The 18,829-nt window shown below is 50.9% G+C and overlaps 2 protein-coding genes and 1 long non-coding RNA gene across 10 annotated transcripts; 1 reads left to right on the top strand and 2 right to left on the bottom strand.

Annotated features, from left to right (window-relative positions):
• Positions 1-1,002: 1,002 nt before the first annotated feature.
• On the bottom strand, positions 1,003-7,603 carry CNP (2',3'-cyclic nucleotide 3' phosphodiesterase). Of its 4 annotated transcripts, none has more exons than XM_055697347.1 (4): positions 7,445-7,603; positions 4,614-5,283; positions 3,870-4,012; positions 1,003-3,358 (listed from the first exon to the last, which is right to left on the bottom strand). In XM_055697347.1, exons 1-4 carry the CDS (start codon positions 7,445-7,447, stop codon positions 2,906-2,908), a joined length of 1,269 nt encoding a protein of 422 aa, XP_055553322.1. In that variant the 5' UTR covers positions 7,448-7,603; the 3' UTR covers positions 1,003-2,905. The 4 variants fall into 4 exon arrangements, with proteins under 4 accessions (XP_055553322.1, XP_055553324.1, XP_055553323.1 ...); XM_055697349.1 differs by lacking the exon at positions 7,445-7,603 and adding an exon at positions 5,514-5,620; XM_055697348.1 differs by lacking the exon at positions 7,445-7,603 and adding an exon at positions 5,445-5,577.
• LOC114015905 (uncharacterized) lies at positions 6,147-18,123 on the top strand. Of its 4 annotated transcripts, none has more exons than XR_003560092.2 (6): positions 6,147-6,233; positions 9,203-9,253; positions 10,889-11,022; positions 13,285-13,454; positions 14,897-15,047; positions 18,003-18,123. It is a non-coding gene; the product is annotated as an uncharacterized LOC114015905 (long non-coding RNA). The 4 variants fall into 4 exon arrangements; XR_008729973.1 differs by having other exon boundaries at positions 10,922-11,022; XR_008729972.1 differs by lacking the exon at positions 10,889-11,022.
• ODAD4 (outer dynein arm docking complex subunit 4) lies at positions 7,880-18,761 on the bottom strand. Of its 2 annotated transcripts, none has more exons than XM_055697339.1 (12): positions 18,593-18,761; positions 17,934-18,065; positions 17,446-17,599; positions 15,448-15,509; positions 14,270-14,426; positions 13,298-13,522; positions 12,056-12,263; positions 10,511-10,597; positions 10,099-10,295; positions 9,802-9,902; positions 8,889-8,967; positions 7,880-8,187 (listed from the first exon to the last, which is right to left on the bottom strand). In XM_055697339.1, exons 1-12 carry the CDS (start codon positions 18,701-18,703, stop codon positions 8,018-8,020), a joined length of 1,683 nt encoding a protein of 560 aa, XP_055553314.1. In that variant the 5' UTR covers positions 18,704-18,761; the 3' UTR covers positions 7,880-8,017. The 2 variants fall into 2 exon arrangements, with proteins under 2 accessions (XP_055553314.1, XP_055553315.1); XM_055697340.1 differs by lacking the exon at positions 7,880-8,187 and adding an exon at positions 8,383-8,540 and having other exon boundaries at positions 18,593-18,759.
• Positions 18,762-18,829: the final 68 nt, after the last annotated feature.

Genomic DNA, 18,829 nt, shown 5'->3' on the forward strand with positions numbered 1-18,829 from the left:
TTGTACCCTCCCCTCCCCGTCCGTCGGGAAAAGGGCAGCCTGTGTGTGGCGCCGGCCGGGGGTCCGTCCCAGGCCACCGGGCTGGGGGGTGGCAGCCTGGACGCGGCCACTCTGTCACCCTCCGCTCGCGTGCAGCAGCTCTGCGTTCTGGAGATGTCCCTCTTGTCCCCGTAAGCGGGGACCCGCGCTTGGCTTGGAAAGACGATGCGTGATGCTTTGCCCTTGCCTGACGTACCCCGGCTTTCCCCGCTCCTGCAGAGGCAGGGACAGGATTATCCTTTCTTCTTTGCGTAGTGCAAGGCAAGTGTTGGCTCTAGCTTGGGTCCGACCTCCGAAGGAAAGCTCCCGTGTGGAACGGTGTGAGCAGGGTGCCGGGCTGCGGCACAGTCTGCGACAGGGTGTCACGGAGCCGCAGTACGGGGGGGCTGGGGACAGCAGCGGGCTGCTCCCCCCGGCTGGGTGCACGGCGTGGGTGCTGTGCCAGCCTGACCTCGGCGGCCCCACCTTCCTCCCTGCTTTCCCGTCACCAGCTCGTGCTTCAAAAGAGAAAATGGGGTGAAGCAACGTTGGAGGGATTGAGTGCGGAACAGCAAACCCAGCACCTTCATTGCATGCCTACCTGCTGTGTTGTAACAACGTTAAGGAGTAGTCAGACAAAACCAGGCACCGATGCGAAGCCAACTTGGAGAGGACGCTAACCCCCCCACTGCAGTATTTATCCGAATCGAAATTCTGAATGTTTACCTCAGTGTAAATATCTTAACCTTTCCCCTGGGAGGAAAGGGGTATTGCATGGAGCAATCACGATCCCCGTCGCTTTGCCAAACACGTCATCCTCTCCAAGCCAGGCTTCGCATCGGTATCGACACTGTCCCTCTTTGGACCCTTTACCTTTCTAGGATGTGAATGGTAAAAATGTGAATATTTGTTGTTTACTTCATTAGGCATAATTCATAATGATGTGTTTATATGAAGAATATCACAGACTGAAGCAAAACCATATGCAATTGGTTTACTTTATTATAAACTGTATATGATGTACAAACTAATAAAAACTTAAATGAGGACAGTCTCACTGTTGTTCTTGAACAGGCAAATAAACAAGATATTCCAGCTGCGCGTTCCAGTGCGGGATGCGATCCGGAGCACTGGGCTGTTCCCGGGGCACTGGAGGGAGAGGGGTCAGCGTGCTCCTGCGTTCCCGCAGGCGCTGTCCTGGGCAGGCGTTACCCTTTGGATGGAGTGAATCCATGTGGGATTTCTGTTGGGAAAGGCCCGAGCCGGGCACTCACCCCTCTGCCCACGTAGGAGCAAGCAGGGGTTTCTCCGTTGAAGGTGAGGGAGGATTACAGGTGCTATAGGGGTGTGAATATTATTTTTTTTTCATGTTGTAACAAGAATTTATTGTCATCCGTCTTTCTGAAACTATTTTGCTTTGCTAGTAAACTTGCAGAGCATTTACCGGAGTAGCCCCAAAGCACACCCTGCGCTTGTTTTAAACATTCAGCGGAGAAATGAGTCCCACGCAGGCAGCGCTGGGCTTCCACACAGCGGCTTCAGCGCGCGCCCAGCCCTCCCCACACACCAGCTCCTCGACAGGTACGAGCCCAGCACCCGCGTGCCAAACACAGTAAGTATTTACATTTATTAATACGGGGTTAATGTCACTATGCAGTTCACCAAACACCAAGCCATAGCGGGAGTTTAAACTGTTGCCCTGACCTGCATCCGTTAGTTGAGCTTTGTGTTACAGTCAAGTAGTGACCACGTATCCACCGACCAACTGGCAACGGTCTGGCCAAGAGCAAAACCAGAAGTTTTGATAAAACAGGCTATTTAATAACAGAAGTGCTTCATCGTTAACTTTTTTTTTTCCAGCCAACGGTTTAGGTTTGAGCAGACTTAAGTTACGCAGTTACGGTACCTCCACTTCCTAAATTACAATGTTACTGCCATTCTAACTTTTAACATTCAAGTGCATTAGAGAAAAGTAGTAAAATCTTGCATGAAGTATAGTCCTATACTTCAGACACGATTTTAGTTTCTATAAAAGATGGAAAAGACGTTTGTCTTTTCCGTTCCCTGCCAAGGCAGGATTGTTCCCTAAAGGACAAGGGCAGTGCTTGGTCCAGCCTGTTCTGACAGGTGAAGTGAAATGCCTGGAGCCACGCGGCGGGATCTGAACGCCTCTCCTGCTGTTTTACTTGTTTCCCTTTAAGTCCACGATAGCTGACTTTGAGACATCATCTGGTCACAGCCTTTCCCTCTGCTCACCAGCACATCCCTTCCGTGCGATGAAGGATGGGTGAATGGGGACGGGGCACGGGGCTGCAGGACCCCCTTGAGGCTGTTCCGTACCCTGCTGCCCTCCGCCAGTTCTCCTCTCACCAGCTAAACTATGAGTAACTGCCACGCCGTGACCCACGGCTCGATTTTTCACCCAGCGATTCAGCTACCGCACCGGCTGCCGTCGGTCCCTCGGGTATGAGAGGCAGCGCCCAGGTCCCTTCGCTTGGCTTCAGGGCAGTTACGCACAGGCTTTGGTCTGCCACTGCTCGTAGTACGGACATGAAAGGTCTAACGATTGTGGTTCGTGGGAAAGTTATAAAAGATCGTGGTTGATCTTCCGCCGAGGAAGAAAACAAGCAGACCACGACAGCTAGTTCTCTCCAAAATTCCATTGAAATACTCGGCAGCGCGTCAGTTATTGCTTCTCCATCGGTCGCAGGCTGCTTGTTTTCTTCCTTGTTCTGAGGCCAGTAAACTCTCCCCAGAGAGGCTTCACACAGGGGCTGGCAAAAGGGCTTACTTTAGTAAAGGTAGAATTATTCTCTTTACACTTTTAAAGGTTACAGGAGTTACTTGCCTTTTAAAAACGAACAAACAAGCTCCCCTGCCCATGCTCCTAGATGATGGCGCAGGAACTAAAAGCAGAGCCCCGTTTGTTGGTGCTCTGCGTTGGCACAAGTTTTCCTTTTCCATAGTAACCCGAGAATATCGCCTTCACATCAATCTTTTTAGAAAGGACGAGCATCCACATACCGTTATCAAAATACAGCAGTTTCCCTCCTCCAATTTCCCCCACTTCATCCCCTTTGTTCCCCGCCTTTTCCAGTTTCACAAACTCCAGCAGGTCAAGCCCAGTCTGGACGGCTTCGATGCCGTTGGCGCAGCCGAGGGTGATGTGAGCCCGGCTGCCTTTCGGGAGGTTGTCGGCGGGCAGGATCTTGTCGGCATCTCCGGGCCACAGCAGCAGCTGCTGTTCGCTCAGCTCCACGCGAGCCCCAACAGTTTTTGTCGTGATGAACAGAGCAGAAACGGCCAAGGTGAAGCCTTTGCCGTAGGAAGCCTTCACCACCTGCGAGAGGAGGGAGACAAGCAGAGAACGCGGCTGTAGCCGGCTGTGGATGGGTTGGGGCTGACCTACACGGGATGCTGTGTGCAGCTAGATCGTGGCCTGAAGTTCCTGATCCCCGAGTTCTGAACTGGTTGCATCTTTTTCCTTGGCAAATTGCACTATTTAACTTGGGTTTACCCGTCTTGAAATAATGTAGCTGGAACTGTAAAGATCTTAAGTCATCATCATTCAGCTTAAGCTACTGGGGATGATGCTGGGGGGGCGATGGGGGGTGGGAGTATTTTGTTTGGAAACCAACAAGAAATAGTCACCACCTCTGCCACAACTATGACTTTATTGCACAGCCACATGGACCTACGGACTGTCCCTGCGTTCTGTCCCTACCTCTGGCCTCTCGGCACAAGCAAAGCCACATCCCAGCCCACCCTGAGGGGGCTTCTGGATCCCTGCTGGGAAGGGGGAGGGGGGGAGACTGGTGTCCCAGGGGGGACTCAGAGCCCCCCGTACTCACTTCTTGCTGCGCGTATTCCTCAGCTCCAGCTGCTTTGCCAAACTCTGTGTATTTTGTGGTGCAGTGTAAGACCCCGGGCGGCCTCTTCACAAAGTAGCTGGTGAGATCGACTTTTACTTTGGGATCTTCAATAGCGGAAGCAACTGCAAATAACAGGTAAACAACGTTGCTGTCAAAAAATGATCCCCTTGATGTCACCCCATGAGCCTAAAACCCACCTCAGCTTTCTTCCCAACCCATCCTTCGTGTTTCATCTTTTGTACTGCTGAATAAATAAATGCTGGGTAAATAAAACTGCTCAGCCAGGCTAACGGGATGTTACTAGAAAACAGAAGCTTCTCTGCATCGAGGTCTCAACCTCGATGACTTTAAAGACTCCCTCGAGGGACAAGATTGTCCCGTCCTTCCCTTTTCTCTGTGACTCTTTGCATTTGTTCTGCCTTGCCCATCAGGCCACAGACAACCAGGGATGCCCAGCCACCAGGCGGAACGCCGCTGCCAGCCCAGCCCAGCTCCCTACAGTGTCAGAGCTAAACAACTTAGGAAAAACTGTTTCATTTATTTTTTACTTACAAAAGCAACCTTGTTAACTATGGGAAGCAGATTAGCATCTTTATAGGGTTTTTCTTAGTTGCTAACTTTAACTAGAAATTCACTTCAGAAGCTGACCAGACTTATTCCCTTTGCTGAGCATTAACATTTCATGAACAGAGTAAGAACTTGGTAAGATACTTCTATACATACAGTATTTACTCTCCTTTTTGAAGGCTTTGAGGCTTCCAAGCTCATCTAAGAAGGCCTGCCCAGCCTTCCTCAGGTTCTCCGAACTTCTTTTGCTCAAAAACCACCCAAAATACATGGGTAGGAATTCCTTCTCCAAGCTGGGCTTCATCTTCTTCAGGTCTTCCACCGACAGTTTCCATTGATTCTTTTCCTTCAGCTGCAAGCAATCCATTCGCCACTGGGTTTTGGGCTCGGCAAAGATGACTTTGTACCGGTACTTGTCAGCAATGTCAAAGAGTTGGTCCAGTCGTTCCCTCTCATGGTGAGTGTCATCCAAAACGATAACACTGATATCTCGTTTGCAATAGTCAACTAGATCCTCATCCACCTTTGTGTACTCTTCAGGGATGCTGCTTCTTATTAAAGGTGTAATTTTATAGCTATCGACAGAGATGACCTTGCAGGCATCTTTATACCTATCTTGGATAGCCTGGGCAAGAGTGGTCTTCCCACTGCCAGGCAGCCCTCTTAAAATAAAAAAGGTTTTAGATTCTTTGACCGTGGAGATGGTATCATCGTCATCAAGGAACGGGAACTGCAAGCTTTCAGGCCTTTCTTTCGCTGATTGAGTAGACATTTTCCTAAATATTTTAGGCAGGAACGTGTGACTCTTCTTTGAGAAGCCTCTGTTCTGAAATGCAAGAAGGAAAATGTTTTGCAGGCTAGCGACCCCGAGAGACCGCGCGTTCCCACCACACGAGCCAGGGCGAACCTTTCCGGGGAGAAGCATCCCCTCTGCCCCATCCCCCCCTGCCATACCCCCCCGTCCCCAGCCTCCGCAGCCCCACTCACAGCTACCCCGGCCGGTCCCACAGCGGGGACCCCCGTCCTGTCCCACCACCCTGGCACCAGCCGGCTGACCCGGGGAGCTGGGGGTGCAGCTCCGCTCCCACTCCGGCCTCAGCTCCGCTCCTGCCCGACCAGGAAGGGGAAGTTTTGCCCGTCACGTGGCAGCCAGCAAACCGCCAGAGCGCGACAGCCTGGCCAGGGCACCTGGAGCATCACATTTATTTCTGAAAATAAATATTTGTGGCTAGTCAATCAGGAGGGTGCAGCCTGCTGCGGGGGAAACGAAACTCCCAGCAGGTTGCAACAGCTGCTGCAATCTCATCACTCCGTTTGAGTAAAAAGAGACCACAAAGGGATTTCAGCCTGTTCAGGATCCTCCATCCCCGTAGGAAAGGCTGGTTCCGAGTGAAGCCTGCAGCGATGCTGCCTCTTGTTAGGAGCTGCCATCTCTTCCCGCTTCGCTGAACAGCAGCAGCCCGGCTGCCTCAGAGGAGGGGATCTGGGGCGGGGATCTGGGCTCCTCTTGTGATGGAGAGCAACTGAACTGGTTTCCAGTAAACGAAACTCCCTTTCCCAGCAGCTGCGGAGCTTAACACGAAAGCGAAACCAACCCTCTGAGCAACGGCGAGTGAGCCGGGAAGAGCTGCTGGGGCACTGGCGCTGGCTCAGCCACCGCTCCGGGAACTGCAATGCCAGCAGAGACTGGGAAAACGCAGGACTGGAAGGAAACGTGGGATTTCTCCACCTGCACGACTTTTTGACAGCATCCACGGGGCAGCCACTGGTTTTTAGGTCAATATGTGAACTCTCCCCCCTTCCCTCCCCAGTTGCCTCCTGGCCTAGCCCAGCCCATGACCAGCGGAGCGATGCTGGAGGAGCCAGCGTTGCCATCGGTGCAAAAACTGGGGGATTTACACACAATGTCAATGCTCTGCCCGCGGCAGAAAAACGCAGCTTTCCCATCTGCAGGGCGAGGGTGTTGTTTAAAACCCGTTTCAGTTATTAACTTTCCTAGCACTTATTCTGGAATGTGGAGGTGGGTTTTGGGTCCAAAAGCGCCCCGAGAGCGGGATGGGGGAGCGGGATGGGGGCTTCAACAGCCGCGTTGGGCAGGATCACTGCCTGCCCCGGGCCAGCTCCTGCACGGCACACCGGGATGGGACAGCCCCGAGCAGCCGCGGAGCCAACGGGAAAAGCAAGGAGCCCCCCCAACACACAGCTGTCCCGGGACCCCCGCGGGGCCCTGCCCACGGACCGGGGGCTCCTTCTCCTGGGACCCCCGCGGGGCCCTGCCCACGGACTGGGGGCTCCTTCTCCTGGGACCCCCGCGGGGCCCTGCCCACGGACTGGGGGCTCCCAGGCCATGGTACAAGGGGAAGCAGATGGCGTGAGCCTCTGAGAGCTGCTCCTCTTTGGGGGGTGTCCTGTGTGCCAAGGGGGGGCTCGGCCTCGCTGCTCCGGTGGCCGGACAGGGGCTGGGGCAGCCCGGCCACTCCGCTGCAGGCAGCTGCTGGCGCTGGCGGTGACTGAAGCCGCTTTTCAAAGGCGCAAACAAAAGAACAATGATAGAAAACACGCTCCGGCCCCATTGTTCAGTGCCCAGCAGGGAGGATAATAGTGGCCTTCATGGGCCGGGGCCACGCAGGGCTCGGCCGGACAATGGTCCCACAGAGCCCCGGCGCGGCGCCGGGCTCCCGGGTGCACAATCCCCCATTGAGCCCCCGCCCCACAAAGCCCCCGCTTGTCCCCCCGCGGGGCAGCGCCTCGCCCGGAGGGAGCCGCGGCTCCAGCATCAGGGCACTGGCGGTGCCGGGGCTCCGGCTGCCCCCCAGGGTGGCCCAGGACCCCCGGGACGGGGCTGTGGGGACCCCCTTGGGGCTGGCTCTTGGGGCTCAGCCGCGACGCCCCCTCCGGACCCCGCGTCCACGTGTCGATGCCGCCGCCACCGGTACCTCCCCCCCCACCCCCCCCAGGACGCCGCGGCTGCCCCGGGCCCCGCTTACCATGGTGAGGGCAGCGGCTCCGGGGCGGCCGCCGGTGCGGAGCGGCGCGGCGGGGAAGCGGCTCTGGGGCGGGGGCGGCCGCGGCCCCTTTCATAGAGCCGGGGCCCCCCCTCGCCCCCCCTGTGGCCGCGCAGGCGCGGGGGGAGCGGGGGGCCGGGCTGGGACCGCCCCCGGGGCGGTGGAGGAGGGTGGGTGTGCGGGGGCCCGGGCGCCGGACAGGGGGAGCCGGGCCCGGGGGGGTGGTGTGTCTGGGGGTTCTCCGGTTCGGGAGAGCCGGGCCCGGGGGCTGGGGGCTGCGGGCTGCCCGGTCCGGGGGGAGCGGGGCCTGGGGAGGGAGCTGGGAGCTGCCGGCTGCCCGGTCCGGGAGAGCCGGGCCCGGGGGCTGGGGGCTGCTGGGGGCTGCGGGCTGCCCGGTCCCGGGGGAGCCGGGCCTGGGGAGGGAGCTGGGAGCTGCCGGCTGCCCGGTCCGGGGGAGCCGGGCCCGGGGGGGCTGGGGGCGAGGGGCGGGCGCAGGTCCGATAGCCAGGGGTGCCCGGGGACGGAGCTCCCGTTGCGGCGGGCCCCGCTCCGCGCCTACGTCCCCCCCCCCGGCCCCGCCGCCCCCCGCCCCGCCGCTGCCTGCGCGGCCGTTCGCTCCTGCCGGCTCCGCTCGGCCGCCCCCCGCGGCTCCCTCCCTGCGCTTCCCGCTCGCTCTCCATCCTCCCGGTCGCCGCCTTTGGGGTTTTCATCGCTGCGACCGTCACCTGGGGAGGAAAAACCCCTCGGAAAGCGCGTCCCAGCGCTCGGCTGGGCACAAGCTGAGCGGGACCCCTCGCCCCCAGCACCCCGGCCCTGCTGTGGCCCCAGGGGGTGCGGGGTGCCCAGGCGCGGGGGACACGCGGGAGGTGCTGCCCTCTCCTGCACAGGCTCCACCACCCCCAGCTGGCGGAGCACGGTGCTTTGATGAAGATTTTAATTCGCCGTTTGCAAGGAAATCAATGCTATGTGAACTCTTACGATGCAGCTGATGTTTCTGAAGGCCTCAACGCTACGGGTCTCGTTTATTCCCACTTTCAGTCACGTTTCGCTTCTGCCTTCTGGGCACTGGAGCTGTTTTCTGTGTTATTAAAAGCAGGTTTTTAAATGGATAGCACTGAGGAGGAAACCAGGCTCCCTCACTGGCATCGAGGCTTCGCTGCATCACTTGCTTTGGTTTATACCAGCTCAAGGCGAAACCTTTGCTACCAAAAAACTGAAGCCACAAATTATAACTGTGCTACAGCTTCACATATAAATTAATTCCTGCTACTGTGCACTAGCAGAGGCGATGCAATACGGGCCAGAAATGTGGATACTTGCTCCCTGGGAACGGGGTGCTTTGTTCCCATGCCTTGGCCTGTGCTCCAGGAGAGGGAAGTGGAGAATTTTTATACTTAAGGGGTGCCGAGGTCTAAATGACAATTACCTTTAGGAAAGTTAACTGTTGTTTCTCCTCTTCTTTTGTTCAGCTCTTCAATGAACCTTTTGCTCACATCATCTAAGGCCTGAAAGTGATACAGCTTATTAATAAGAGCTCTAGAAATGCAGTTACATACCTACATTTTTCCTGCTTTCTTTTGATCTCTGCTGTCACTACCTGATCCTTTCCTACCATAAAACTCTCTGCAACAATATGCTTCATTTCTCCCTGCAGTGGTTACTAGCTGTTAGCATCCCTTATCAAATGTCTCCTCCCCTGAAGATTCCATCTCTCTCACACTACCATTTTTCTTCTGGCAGGAGAAGAGGCTCTGCCTGAGCTCAGGACACCCGTGAGGGATCACCAAATAGGTACGTCCCTGTGCCGTAACTGTTCCCTGGCAAGCCGTGTGCGCTCACATCACCCACAACCCACCGTCAGGTCAGCGAAGGCTGGCTACCAAAACGTGCAAACTGCTTAATTGTGGGTCACTGGCCATGCCCAGATCTTCTTCCATGGTTTGATGCAAAGTGGTTTCTCTGGGGCATTTTGGAGAGGCCAGAAAAGGGTGAGCTGTGATCAGAGGCTGACAGCTGAGCACAGAGAAAGCGCTGCTATATTCTGTGTGTGAAATCCTTGCCCCAGGGAGGTAAAAAAAAAATTTTGCCCTCAACCTGAGCAGGGCTAGGGCTTCATCCTTTTATATGTTGGACTGGTTCATAAACTGGGGTTAAGTTTTCTAAGCCAGGAGGTTTCATTATTTTTAATATGTAAATGGCTTCAGAGGCTGCATTTTCCCCCTCTTAATACACTAGCTGTGTAGCGATGTTTTCTCAATTCACAGGACACTAGACAATAGTTACAGCCAACTTATTGATGCTGCCCCAAGCTTCTCTCCTCTTTGCAACAGCCCACTTACAATAATGATGGCCTTTTGAGCAGCTTCACTGTGAGTAAGCTTTGCCTTGTCAAGTGCTTTTTCAAAGTGGATGATTGCAGACCGGTAATCCTTTAATTTTACTGTAACAGACAAATGAAAGCATCTGTGTTAACCCAAGACCAAGAGAACAACAATAGTTAATCAAGCAAGTCTCCAGTGAAAGGTCTTGACCTGAGCAGTTACTTTGGCTGTTAAACGGCAGAAATGTTTTCACTAAGATGCTGAACAGACAGGCTGTCTCCATCCTTAGAGCAAAACTTGTTGTAATGCCTTTACCTTGTGCTTGTGCCACTAGTACCGTAGCATGGAGTTGCCACTCAGCATCTCCCTCTTCATCTGCTGACTGCAGGGACTTCTGTCCGTAATTTTGGGCTGCTTCAGCTTTATTCAGCTCAAGGTAACATCGGCCAATTTCATGGAACAGCCAGGTCTTCTCCAAGCTGGATTTTGCCATTGGAATCTTCTCCTCCCAACTTCAAGCAGAGAGAAAGGCGATATTTACTGAATCTTACTAGGTGCAGTTATAATTTCAACCATTGATTTTATAAACAAAGGGTTCCAGGTGCTGTTGGTATGAAAAATTTCACAGCCCCCCTTGCCAGCAGTATGAATAAAAAAACCTCAAAAGACATAATTAATTTAATTCCCAATACAACCTTATGCCTCTTCTGTTACTAATTTTACATACGTGTCAATAGCTTGCTGGAATTTGCCGATTCGGGCATAAACTCTGCCAATGTTATCAAGGGCTCTGGATACAGCATCTGGCAGATCACTGCATTGAAAAGAAAAAGAAATTGTAGTAGTTGACATAGGCTTGCTCCTGATACTTGTAAGTTTTCTTTGGTGCTCAACGTGACTTCAGGGTAAGTGTTAAGAAGTAAAGGACCGATGACACTGAAAGTCATAAAATCGAGGTGGATCTTTGATTTTATCTACAGCTGTTGCAGCTGACACCCCATAACACACAGGAGAAAATGGTTTAGGTTTTGTCTCTGATTATTATTTTTCTTTGGTGCAAATCTGGCAGTCCTTGTGAAAGTCTGTCCATTTTTCTTTGCCTCAGTTTCCCTTTGTTGCTTTGTGGGTCCCGAGGAAGTCCCCTACCAGCTCCTGGGTCCCTACCACTAACAGATGATTTCTGCCCAAGAGAAAAGGGAAGAGCCAAAAACATGTCTGCAGTGTGTCTACAGACTCCTGGTAAGAGGCCCCGCTCCCTTGTGTTCTGAGCCTCTGCCCCAGGCTAGAGGCAGCTCCTTCTATAATAGCGTAGCCTGTGGACTTTAATTTTTTTTTCCTTAATTGGTCCTTGCTCCCATCTTCAGAAGCAGCCTGCCTTGACTACCTTTACCTTATAAATGAAAAAGGTGATGAAGGGAGGGGATAAATGCCTCACTGGGGGTGATCGCTGACCTCCAGCCACCAGAGGACAAGGCCCCCCAGCCCTCGCTGCGCTTCTGTCCTTAAAAGTCACTTCACATCAAATTAAAAAGGGGCTAAAATTACGTATCCATCTCATTCCTGCCTCTTTACTCCTATTTCTCAACTTCATCTGGCATAACTGGAGATTTGAGATCACCAGGAGAGAGGCAGACGTTTCTTAAACCAATATTAATTTTAAAAAGTGATTTGTGAAAATGATGTACAGTAAGTGAGTTACATTTTAAAAGCCCTACGCAGTATTGGAAAAAATAAAACCAAAATAAGGTCGATTCAAGCAACTATTCCATGTTTTCTCCTGTGCTTTGCAAAACTCTTACTAAATCTTAAGACTATGTTTTGTTCCATCCTGTTTTAGCTGAAAGAGCCACCGAATGTGTTCTGTATGGGCAGGTAACTGTACCTCTTAGATAAATATTTCAAGCCTGTTGTTATGGTTTGAATGCAAATGATTTTAAGAGAAAATGTAGCAGAAAACTTGTGCAATTTAGAGCCTGACCTTCCTGAGAAGGAAATACATACTAGAGGCTAAAGTGCTGAGACTGGGACTTGCATTTTTTGCTTTGCTTCAGCAGAGGTTTAGGTGTGCCACATGGTCGAGGGCCTTTAAAAATCCGCTTTCTTGTTTTTGAAATAGTGGTGATAGTAAGTCACTAGAGACCATGATACTTGGGCAGAGTGTGAATGCATTGCCCTGTTAAATCTCCAGGTGAGAATTGTTACTTTACACTAAAATATCTTAACAGAGGTACTTCCCTCTTTCCCCCTTCCATCTGAACTTCTCAGCACTTACTTCTGCCTGGCAAATTCCAGATCCATTTTATGGCTTTGCAGAGCTGCCTCCATCTGGCCCATCTCCAGCTGGGCATTCCCAATGCAGCTGTAGAGGTTTCCAATCAGCTCGTTCTTGTTGGGAACTTCATTATCTGGCCACCCTCGTATTGTTTTTAGCACACGCTCAGCTTTCTTGCAGCTTTCTTCAGGGGAGTCGCCAGTCAGCACTGGAGACAAAGATGGAAGTTTATGCGAGTGTATGGACGCAGTGATGCTGGGGAAATAAGACTAAGTGCGATTGTGTAAGCCTCAGACAGAGCTTGGGGAAGGTTAGAGCTACTAACAGTTCGTGCATCTCCTACACTCCTCCCTCCCGTCTCCAAAAACTCTGCCCCTGGGAGATGGTACTCCTGACCCTCCACCTGGCACTACTGGGAATCACTTTCATCACAGCAAGTAAAGGGAAATGACCCTGGTAACACTTCACGCTTGCTGAAGAAAAATAAAGGGGAATTATGTTTGTTGTCTGACTTTTCGAAAGTTCGTAGTTATTGCAGCAGGGCAGCCTGGTCTTGGAAATGAAGTTCTAGCTATGGTACTTGGGTTTTTGTCTCCTAAATTAGCCCCTTGCACTTCCTTGGTGAGCTCTGTTGTACCCAGCTGGACGATGGTGCTGCGGGAGGGAGACTGCAGGACGTTTCCCACACCACCTCCACCGAGCTGTTGCAACTTAAAAGGACGCAACTCCAGCAACAACTAGACTCTTTTCTCCTGGGTTGTAAATATGTAGCACAGGAAGAGAGAAAGAGACCAGAAGCAGCTGAATTACTCCTTCCTTCCAGACCAGTTTTTCAGCTGCTTCATCTCTCTACAAGGGTATTTTGGAACTACAGAAATTAACTCCAGTGGCCTGCATTCTCTCAATAAAACAACTTCTGATTAGCAAACCAGAGGTGTTTGCTAAGCATGCAGCAGTGGCCTCCCTGGCTTTGGTACCTAAGTGGTGTCCTGAAACCCAGTCAGCAAGACCTCAAGTACAGAAAAAGCTGAGGAGAAAAAAAAAAAAAAAAAAAAAAAAGTCTTGGATTCTGTATCCAGTGTTGGGAAGGGTAAAGAATACAAAAGCAAATACTTCCCCAAAAATGCCTACTAGCATTTGTTGATACTTGCACTGCTTCTATTGTTCTGGTCTGTAATTACTACAGCAAATAATTACATGTGCTAATCATGATTTCTTACTGCTTCCAGCCAGGACACCTACACATATCGATGTCTTCCATACTCTTCACAATGTATCTGCCAACCTCAGCTGCGTTTCGTTTCTTGTCCCGGATCCACCTTTGCTGCCTGAGCTTGCGCTCTCTCACGCGGGCATAAATAGGCTTCTGCTGCTGCCAGAAATCACTGCGTGTGTCGAGGTAGGAAATGCCACTCAAAACCAGGTCTGCTACTTTGATCCCCTGCTTTGTGCTGCTCTCCATCAAATCTGAAAAGAAAATGGTAGAACCTGGGAAAGTAGTGATGGATATGAAGGGCGAAGCTGCAGTTCAGTGAGGGACTGCTGGTGCATGTTTTTCTGCTCCGACAGAGAGCGACAGTCTTTGGTGCTGCTCAGAGCTGGTGCTTTTACATGCCTGGAAACCATAGCCCACATATATTATTAATGCTAGTAATACCATAAAACCCGTGAGTAGGCTAAATTCTTACTTATTTCTCGATTACTGGGTAAAGAGTTCCCTAGAAAAATGACTAAAGGGGAATCACCCTTCTGCCTAGTTCTGAAATAAGCTACTTCTCCAAATCCTGACATCTTGATCTTAACATCACCTATAACGAAACCACAAATGAATTGCAGTCTTATGAGCAATGCTTTGCACTTAATGCAAGTGTTAGTGAATTTATCATTATGAGAGAAATTAAGTAATTTGTAATTAATCTGTTTCTGGTTTTTATTTCATCAGCAGAGATTGCTTTGAGTTGATTTACTGTTCATTATAAAAGCCTGCCATTTAATAAGGAAGGAAATACACTCAGACAATGTTATGAACAATCGATCTGACTCCAGAAATACCTGTACTCTCCAGGCACCTGCCTCTCTCACAACCACTGCAAGCACGATGTGCTGTGCGAGCTCTGATACAAATAAGGAAGAGTAGTCATAGGGATGTAAAAGAAGAAGAGGAAAAAGAACATGCTTAGAAGGAACATTTAGTTAAACAAAATGGAGAAAGACCTTCATCCTTGAGCAACTTTTCTAGGTAGGCCTTGTCAGCATAAAGCTCTCCAAGAAGCTGTCGCTCTGTTTTTGGATTCCTCACAGGCTCCTGTTTCCTCGTCCATTTTTGATCCTTAGTCAGTTTGATTTGCGGTTTCTGGGTCGTATTTTTGCTCTACGGCAAGAAAAAATAAAGGAAAACAGGGGAGATTAGTGGGGAACACTAGAATTAGCAGAATTCTGTTTACACTCCATATGAGCCAACTTATTTTTTAAATAAAAGCACAAAGTCAGTGTCTCACCAATTGTTTGGTCATGAGCAACTGAAATTTTGCAACCAATTGTGCCTCCTCCCTTCCAAGAACAGAAGAGGGCATTATAGTAACAGCAAGAATTAGTCCTGCCCCAGTGTCTCGTGCAGTCCTGCAGGGCTTACTGCTCAGTGCTGTGCAGGGACATCAAGGCTGTGGGAGAGGCAGATCTAGGTGTCCACGGTCAAGGAAACAGAGGCTGTAACAGCCAGGGCTTCTGAAACATCAGGAGAGTATTTCTAAAGTTTCATATTCAAGACGCTGACAATTACAGGGCTAACGTTTAGGCCCCTTTGTACAAATTATTTTTACCACCGAGTACCTGTAATTCCAGGTGAAAGAAGACACGAGCATTCACTGCACTGAGTTCGAAGGAAAATGTGGCTTGGCATCTCAGAGGAATAAGGCACTATTTCACTGGACCACCCCAAAATTAAGCAATCAATAAAGTGTCCATTATCAAAAATGTGAACCTTCAACATCAGGTAAGACCAAAGTAAATATTGTAGATAAATGTACCCTGGCTCCAACCTCACTGCTGTTACTGATTAGCCTTTGATGGGTGATCAGCAACACCCAACAGAAACAGGCTGGCAGAGAAATTTCAGCCTGGGCTTTGTTTCTCCGTCCTTGCTCTTCCCTGCCCTTCTGCCTTCTCCTTTAAATTTTGTGTAGCTTGAGCCAGAACTACGTTAAAAGCAGGTGCATAAATACTCTCATAACAGATCACTGCACTTCCTATGGTCAGAAGGTGCTTCACTAGGCCAGCTGTGTCTGCATTCATGTTGCTGCAGAAACTGTTAATCCTCTAATGCCTATTTCAGAAAGTATTAGTGGTATAATAACTGTAGCTAGCTTCTAAAGCAAGAGCTCTTCAGACCGTACCTCTGCCTGCCTGCTTATAAAGCACAGATCCTCTTTGTTCTCCAGTTTAACTGAGGATGGACCTGTGAATACAGAGAAAATAGTTGTTAAGTGTTCAGGAACAGCAGATCAGAGGCTTTGAAATTAAAATCACTCTAAATGTGCCAAGCCTATAATGTCCCATTTGAAATAAAGCTTTCTACTAATCCTTTGACATGAAATATGTGGATGTTGGTGTGTTCTGTAAGCAGGGAATACAGCTCGTAGGTGCAGCTCCTCTCGGGATTTTAATTACTATTTTCACATGGCACCAGGGGGCTCCCATCACAATGCAATTCCTACAGAGACATGCTACATCCTGCACAGAAACAGAGGAAGAAAAAGAACGGCAAGTCCTTCTGAGGGATCACAGCAGAGGTTTAAAATGAAAGTAAAGCACAGGGATCTCCAGCAATCCAGAAAACTAGTTTAAAGTTTTTGTGCACTGACATTAGGGCAAATCTCCTATCTCGTTTTCACTCTGACATCCAGTTCTGCCATTCAGATTGCACTCTGGCAGTGGAGGTAGGAGTGAAAAACAGCGCTTTGTTTTGGCCTGGTCAGAAGGAAGGAAAGAGCTGTTGTAGAAGGAAATCCTCCAGCAAGGCAACTGGGCCAAGATCAGCAATGCGAGTACTTGCATATCACGGAAGGCAGGTGTTTCTGAATCTGCCAGGCAAAGCAGATTCAGTACCGCAGTTTTGGGGATATACCCCGTTAATGCGCGGGCATTTCCCAGCTATTTAAACATCTAGATCAAATGCTAACGTGTTGCCTTGCTTTTCCCCTGCATCTAGGAGCTATCACTTGATTTAAAGTCTTGGGTTTTAATGTGTTCATTTGCCTACAGCCCAGATGCTTGAAGGCATTTAAAGCTCTCAGTATATCAAGCATGGCAAGCATTTCAGCCGACCGTTGCGAAGATTTGTGTTAAGCTAAGGAAGCAGCAGTAATGGAGGAAAGCAAGCCAGATCTGGGAACTCTCCCTGTTAAAAATATCACATTGGAAAGAGCTTCAGGCTTTTACACAGCTGGGACATGAAGTTAATCTGTGGCGCTGGAGATGGACTGAAATTTTGAAACAGATTTTAAGGAAGAGTAAGGCACTTAAATATCTCGAGCATCAGGGCCTGTGTAGGGGGGTGCAGCAGGGTGTGTCCTGGCTCTGCGAAGGGACAGGCTGTTGGGGATCCACCTGAGCAGTAGTTCCTAACTAGCTGGGCGGGTTTTACAGCAGCCAGGTGAGCTACACACGAGTCATGCTGTGCTGGTGTAGGAGGCGGCAGCCCCAGGTGACACGTGCCTGAGAGCGGGTGCATGTCCTGTCTGTGCTGGTTGCCATATGAGAGCATGGCTAAGAGAAAAACTAAGGCAAAAGGGAAAAGTTTTCAGTTTGCTTTAAATCTCACTAGGTCCTTGGCCTTTCCAGTCTCCTGCAGGACTATGTTCTGTGATCTAAGCCAGAAATTATGAAAGCAGCACTCCACTGCAATAGTCAACAGTTTCACTGGTCTTATGCAACGTAAACTGGAGGAAAGTCAGGATCTCAGGAAGGCCACGCTCAGGTAGCAAGGCAAATTTCATTACCATTTTGAGTATTGGGATAAAGATCTCAAAATGGATTCTGTGACCAGCACTGCTGCAAGTAGATGAGCTGCTTTGTTCTGTATTACCTACAAAATCTTCATGGTGACTTTGGAAATGTAAGTTAGTGTCATAATTTACATAACTGAAGTTATTAAATACTGTATATGACTAGGCATTCAGCTAAAAAAAAAAGTAGAAGAAAAAAAGAACAGTGCTGTGCTTTTTTTGGTGCTTCCTGGTTTCATCTGAGGGTGGCCACTGAGCACATGAATCCAGAAGCAGAGACCCTGTTGTTGCAGGTCCTTGGGTCACTTGCAGAGCTAATTTCCTACCAGCTGTTCACTGAACAGCTTCTGGCTGTGCTTGTAGGGGACGTAAAATGCGACATCTTACTTCCAATGCAGTTGACGATTGCCTCCTGGGATTTCTCGATACCCAGCCTGAACTTCTGTAGTTCTGGACGTAGTCTGTAGCCTCGATGATAAAACACCAATGCAAATTCAAAATCACCCATGGTATATAATGTCTCAGCTTTTTGGTAAAGTCCCTAAAATGACATTTGGGGAAAAAAAAAAAAGGAATAAAAAAAGAGAAAAAAAAGCTTCAGAGATCTCAATTAACTTCCTGCTAGGCAGAAGTGAGAGCCCTGTACTATCGCAATCTGTATACAATAAAACCCGACCCTGGAATTCTTTCTCAACTGCTGCCTACGCACCTCCACTTCTCTGGAAGCAATAAAAATGTCAAGGATGTGTTTAGAGTTAGCTGTTTCTACGCAAGACTATCTCCCAGATGCATCAAGAGTTTCACCGAAAAGTTAAAGGATGGTTAAAAGACCACCCCTTGCAGACCCCAGACTCTTACCACTTCATGCTCTTTACCTTGGAGAATGTTTTGTCATTTTGGAGAGAAGCTTCAGCATCTTTCAGGGCATTTTCTGTGTCTCCAAGTTTCAGGTAACATTTTGAGCGGGCAACTAGACCGTGCTTGTCTCCTGCTCTCAGCTTCAGCGCCTGCAACGCAACAGACACAGTATGTCATCAGTGCTGGCTCAACAGGACAGGTATTTACAAGCATGTACATTCGATGCAACCTGCTCTGTCCCAGCCTGGGTCCTGATGATGGATGGCGATAAAACCAGTATTTTTACTGAAAAAAACCCCAACCTCCTCTAGATGTTCACACGTTCCATCTGCTGCAGCCACCCTGTCCCACGCCGGAGGTGCTGCAGCCCCTCTCTGAGCACTGCCCCCAGCCAACAGGAGCTGCACCCCCTCGCACCGCCCACGGGTGCCGCCTCCCTTCGTGCTGTGATCTCCAGGCACCCGTGGGGACCCTTCCCCTCACGCCACCACCTGGACGGGCCGCCTGTCCCCACGCTGCCACCTCCCCTTGCCGTGGGATGCTCCGCCAGCCTCTTCCCTTCGCGCTGCCACCTCTGCCAGCCGCCCCCGCGTCAGGCAAGTGCCACGGCCCCGCACGTCCCGTCGAGGCCCTCACCCCCGAGGCGCCCCCCCCGGCCGCGCCTCGGCGCCCTCACGTTGTTGAAGCAGGCCAGAGCCTTGCCGTACTCGCCCCGCCGGCACAGCAGCGTCCCCTCGGCGATGAGGCTGGGGAAGGTGCCGGCCGGCACGGTGCCCACCGCCGCCATGGCCGCCCCGCTGCCGCCGCCGCCGTCGCCTGGCAATGGTCGCCCGGCAACGGCCCCACTTCCGGCACGAAGCCCCGCCCAAACTGTGACGTCAGCACGACGCGCCCGCCGACGTTTCCCGCGCTG

The sequence above is a fragment of the Falco cherrug genome, chromosome 20 (genome assembly GCF_023634085.1).
Source record: "Falco cherrug isolate bFalChe1 chromosome 20, bFalChe1.pri, whole genome shotgun sequence".
Taxonomy (NCBI): Eukaryota; Metazoa; Chordata; class Aves; order Falconiformes; family Falconidae; genus Falco; species Falco cherrug.